The sequence below is a fragment of the Salvia hispanica genome, chromosome 6 (genome assembly GCF_029641045.1).
Source record: "Salvia hispanica isolate PSC_SH4W2 chromosome 6, Shi_PSC_v1, whole genome shotgun sequence".
Taxonomy (NCBI): Eukaryota; Viridiplantae; Streptophyta; class Magnoliopsida; order Lamiales; family Lamiaceae; genus Salvia; species Salvia hispanica.
In genome coordinates this window covers 19651081-19656144 of record NC_142697.1, presented here as the reverse complement: position 1 = coordinate 19656144, position 5064 = coordinate 19651081, and the positions used below count along the sequence as shown (strand labels likewise).

At 33.9% G+C, this 5064-nt stretch overlaps 1 protein-coding gene across 1 annotated transcript; it reads right to left on the bottom strand.

Moving 5' to 3' along the window:
* Positions 1–505: 505 nt before the first annotated feature.
* LOC125206346 (two-component response regulator ARR11-like) lies at positions 506–2222 on the bottom strand. The gene is made up of 5 exons (XM_048105613.2): positions 2106–2222; positions 1886–2038; positions 1469–1792; positions 1310–1386; positions 506–1229 (listed from the first exon to the last, which is right to left on the bottom strand). Exons 1-5 carry the CDS (start codon positions 2128–2130, stop codon positions 609–611), a joined length of 1200 nt encoding a protein of 399 aa, XP_047961570.2. The 5' UTR covers positions 2131–2222; the 3' UTR covers positions 506–608.
* Positions 2223–5064: the final 2842 nt, after the last annotated feature.

The window sequence follows — 5064 nt, the reverse complement described above, 5'->3', positions numbered from 1 at the left end:
TACATCGTTAGTCGTCGGAAATCCTTTATATCTTATAATTAACTTAAGTTAAGTGACATATCTAATTATAAAGTGTTAGAACCACATGATTCCATGTATTAACAATTCTTAATTAAGGGTGAAGATAATGCTTGTTATCAATTCTTAATTAAAGGTAAAAATTGCATTACCTACACTTTGTTCATTGTAGGCCCCTAACCATTCACCAATTAATACGATTTTGACAATGGAATAAGTACAATTGAGGACTATGGTGCTAGCTAGTGCTTTACCTACACTTTGTAGTTTGTACACTATGTTCATCGTTGCCTCCATTCCTCACCATTCACCAATTAATACGATTTTGACAATCGAAGTAGTACATACAACTTTGTTTATCGTTGCCTCCATTCCTCTCCATTCACCAATTAATATGATTTTGACAATCGAATAAGTACAATTGAGGAGCATGTATATACTTGTTATAATTACCATGTCAAACACGAGTAGTATTTAGAAAAATAGAGTAATAGTAGTATTTATAAATTCTTAAAAATAGTCAAATTTACCACAAAGTTTCTGTTGTTGGTATGCGTTTGCATGATGAGTTCCAACGGCATAGCTGATGCTTAAGCTATTGCAGCACGGATTTTTGTCTGTTGCTTCCATCCTCGGAGAGTGGGGTATTGAGTATTGATGCTCCGGTTGTAGTTGGCTTCGAGTACCTGATCACTGTACTCGATTGGCTCATCACTAAACTTTATTCCCTGATTGGGAACGATTGGCTCATCACTAAACTTTATTCCCTGATTGGGAACCATTGGCTCATCACCGTACTCCATTATTAACTTTATTCCCTGATTGGGAACCATTGGCTCATCTACGTACTCCATTATTGCCTGATTACCGTACTTCATTCGCTGATCAATGCACTCCCATCGCTGATTGGCCACCATTGGTTGATCAATGTACTCCCATCGCTGATCGATGTACTCCCATCGCTGATCTGCCACCATTGGGGGATCAATGTACTCCATTGGAGTTGTACAGATGCTGGTGTCTCCATGATTGGCCATGGAACCGGTGCCGATGCTGGTGTCTCGATGATTGGCCACCATTGGTATGGAACCGATGCCGGTTTGGTTGTGGTTTATGACGATGTTATGCTGTGAATCTGGGAAATTCATTCCATTATAGGTTGCTTTGATCTCATCTTCTTTCTTTTGCCTGCTCACGGAAATCCTGTACTTCTGGAAAACCAAAAACATGAAATCAATGGAATCAAAACCCTAGATGATTACTACTATAAGAAAAAACATAGCATTTTAACCTGCAAGTGGCTAGCAACATTATCTCTTGTTAACCATGGCTCTGCCATTAAGTCAAGTATTTTCTTGGGGCCAGCTTCTTCACACACACAAAATCATAATTAAACCATAAATCATAAACCAAAGAAACAGATGCTAGTATTATATACAAAGTCACTTACTCTCTAATCCTCCAATGCAGCGGACAGCATTGACGAACTTGAGGTGAAGTTCAGGGGTCCAAACCACCCTAGGTTTCTTGTTGAGAGGGGTGGGATCAGGATCAGGATCTGCACCAACACCAACAGTATTGATCATATTAGCATGTTTTCTTTTGTTGCCAACACCAATGATAGCGTTATCATCTTGTTGGTGCATTCTCTTCCGAAACACGTGCTGCCATATGTTGCGGATCTCCTTGAGCCTTATGGGCTTGAGGAGACAGTGGCAGGCACCGTGCTGAACCCCTTTCATCACCTTGCTCGTCTCTCCGTCATCAGACATCACTGCACTCGTACCAATGAGTAAATTGTGAATATCTAATTAAACCCTAAATATTTAAAACTCATATACAAATCTACTAGTAATTATCAACTCACTTATTACTGGAATGTCCGTTTTATGGACTACTTGTTGGAGAAACTCGAAACCATCCATGTCTGGCAAATCGACATCACCGAGTACTAGGTCGAATTCCTCTTCTCGTGTGTCGAGCAGATGAAGTGCCTCTTGTGCTGAATTACATATAGTTGCTGAAAACAAGAATACATATATAAGATCTTAATGTATATATGAGATGGAACAAAATAGATGGAGAACCTTTGTATTTGCACTTGAGAAGCATCTTGTGAAGAGAGTCCAAGCCTTGAGGATCATGATCATGATCATAATACACAACCAGAATCCCAAGACCCTCAGGAAAACAATGAGACTCCATTAAACTGCAAATAGCTCTGTGAATTTCACAGGCTTTCAAACTAATTGAAAAGGAGAAGACTCTTATTTAACAGAATTCGCGGATATAGCTCCCTAAGCCAGCTGTATATAATTATAATTACGTCTAAATCTAATTAAATTAATATGTATCCTCTCTCCTCTCCACATTTTTGGTTGAGAAACGCGCGCGGTTTTTTCTATCACATATCTCTCTTTTGTCATACGGACGACGGACGATAATTTATTATTATTATTATTATAAAATTTGATTTTTAATTATAAAAATAAATTTTTAATTAAAAAATCATTTTTTAAATTAAAATTAAAAAAAACCTAGTATAATTCATAGTGATCTATAATAAAAGACGGGTCCGTAAATTAGTGAAAGATTATATTTTGTAGAATATAATCCTTCACACTAGATGAACAAGTTTTGCATTGCTTGAGTAAACCTTTTAGCTTTCAACTCCAACTTTCATTGTGACTTCATTTTAAATTATAAAAAATCAAACTTTTTTAATTAAAAAAATTATTCTTTAAATTAAAATTAAAAAAAGTATAATTTCACAATGATCCATACTAAAAGAGGGATCCGTGAATTAGTGAAAGATTATATTTTGTAGAATATAATCTTTCACACTAGATGAACAAGTTTTGCATTTCTTGAGTAAACCTTTTATTGACAGGTTTTCAACTTCAACTTTCATTGTGACTTCGATATGGATAAATAGTAGTTTTATAGATAAGTTTTCAACTTCAAGTTTTTTTGTGATTTTGATGTGGGACAATTAGTTTTACAGAGTTTTTGTTGCTTTATGTAAAACTTTCTTTGATTTCAATACAAAATCTATGGTTAGCCTAGTGGCAAATTTGTCTTAAAAATTCATAAAGGTTATGGATTAGGTTCAAGCCCAAACTCAACATTTTGTTTTTAATTTTGACTTTTATTATATTTTTCTCATTTTATTTGATTCTTATTTTGTTTATACTTTTTTCCTATAAGCATGTTTATATTTTTATAGTAATGTAAATTTAATTTAAGCAACGTAAGTGTTTTTTTTTCAATTAATTAAGTGTTTATTTAACTTTGTTGTGTTCTATAGCATATTATATTTTTCTATTTATTATTTGAATAAAATAATTAAAATTAAATATAAAATTTGTTTTTTTTTTTTTATCAAAAATTAAGTAGTAATGTATGTTTTGCATTTACCTTTTTTAAGTAGTAATGTATGTTTTTCATTTACTTTTACTATTTATAATATGTAACAAAAATAAAAAACAATAACATTAAAAATTAAATGAAAAATATGTTTTCAATTAATAGGATGGACACCAGTCCGAACCACTGCAGAAAGAAGGGTCAGACTAAGAAATGCTGATGTGGTGACCACTAGTCCGCCCACTAGTGGTCAGACCATTATTGATGCTCTTATATAGTACTCCCTCCGTCTGCGAATAGGAGTCACGTTTTTTCACTTTATTCCGTTCGTGAATAGGAGTCACGGTTCATAATTACCATAAATGGTAAAGAGACCCGTATTCCATTAACGACATTCCACTAACTCATTCCACTCACATATCATTTAAAACTAATATATACAAGTGAGACTCATATTCCACTAACTTTCTTCCATCCACTTTTTTTAACATTTATTAAAACTCGTGCCTGAAATGAATGGAACTCCTATTCGCGGACGGATGGAGTACATTTTTTCATTCATTTTTATAGTTATACATATGTAGTACTCCCTCCGTCCCATTCAAGATGTCCACCTTCTTTTTAGTTTTTTTTTTTTAAAATTAACTCTTATATGAAGATGGAAATTACATATAAACTCCTAAAGAAAAGAGGAAATTACAACTGATATCAAGAGGGTTCGAACTCGACACCTCATACATTAATATCTAAGCTCCTTGCCGCTAGGACAAAGGCTCTGGACCACCTTCTCTTTTTAGTTTGTCCCACACAAGATGTCCACTTTCTATATTTAGAAACAAATCTCTCTCTCCTCATTTAAATATTCAACTACTTTTTCTCTCTACTTATTTCACATAATAACTCCTCCCAAAATCTGGTGTCACTCAAGAATGTGGACATCTTGAGTGGGACGGAGGGAGTAGTAACAGAGGCGGATAAGAAGAGCCATGGGGGGCCCATGGAACCCCAAATTTTAAAAATATCTAGGGATATTTTAGTAATTTCACAATAAAATTAAATTAAATATTATTTAATACTTCCTCTATCCAACAAGAATATGCAATCTTTCTTATTTAGTCCATCCTTCAAGAATATGCACTTTCTAATTTAGAAAAGTCTTTTCTCTCTAATGAAGTGAGACTCATTCTCCACTAACAATACTTTAATTACTTTTTCTCTCGACCTCTCTCTTACTTTACTAATTTTACATTAAAACCCGTGCCGAACTCAAAGTGCATATTTTTTGGGGACGGAGGGAGTATTAAATTAGAGCTCAAAACCTAGATAATTAATATTCCAAATCCAAACTTCTCTGCCAGAATTCAATCCAAATCAATAGTGCTTGACATGGATAATGAGTTTGTACCTCGAGGAATAGTACATAGAACTCATAAAATGAAGAATCTCCACTATTATCTGATGCAGTTCCAGCATGACTTGGATGTTAAGCAAGTTACTTTTAGTTTTTATGTATTTCCTAGTTAGTAGAATTAGTAGATGGAAAAACATCATTATCGAGTTGAGATATTTTATTCTGTGATTGACATGCAAGCTCAAGAGTTAAATCATCGTTTTTTGTGAAATTAACACAGACTTATTTTTATGCATGATTGCATGACATGTTTCGATCCTAAAGATTTA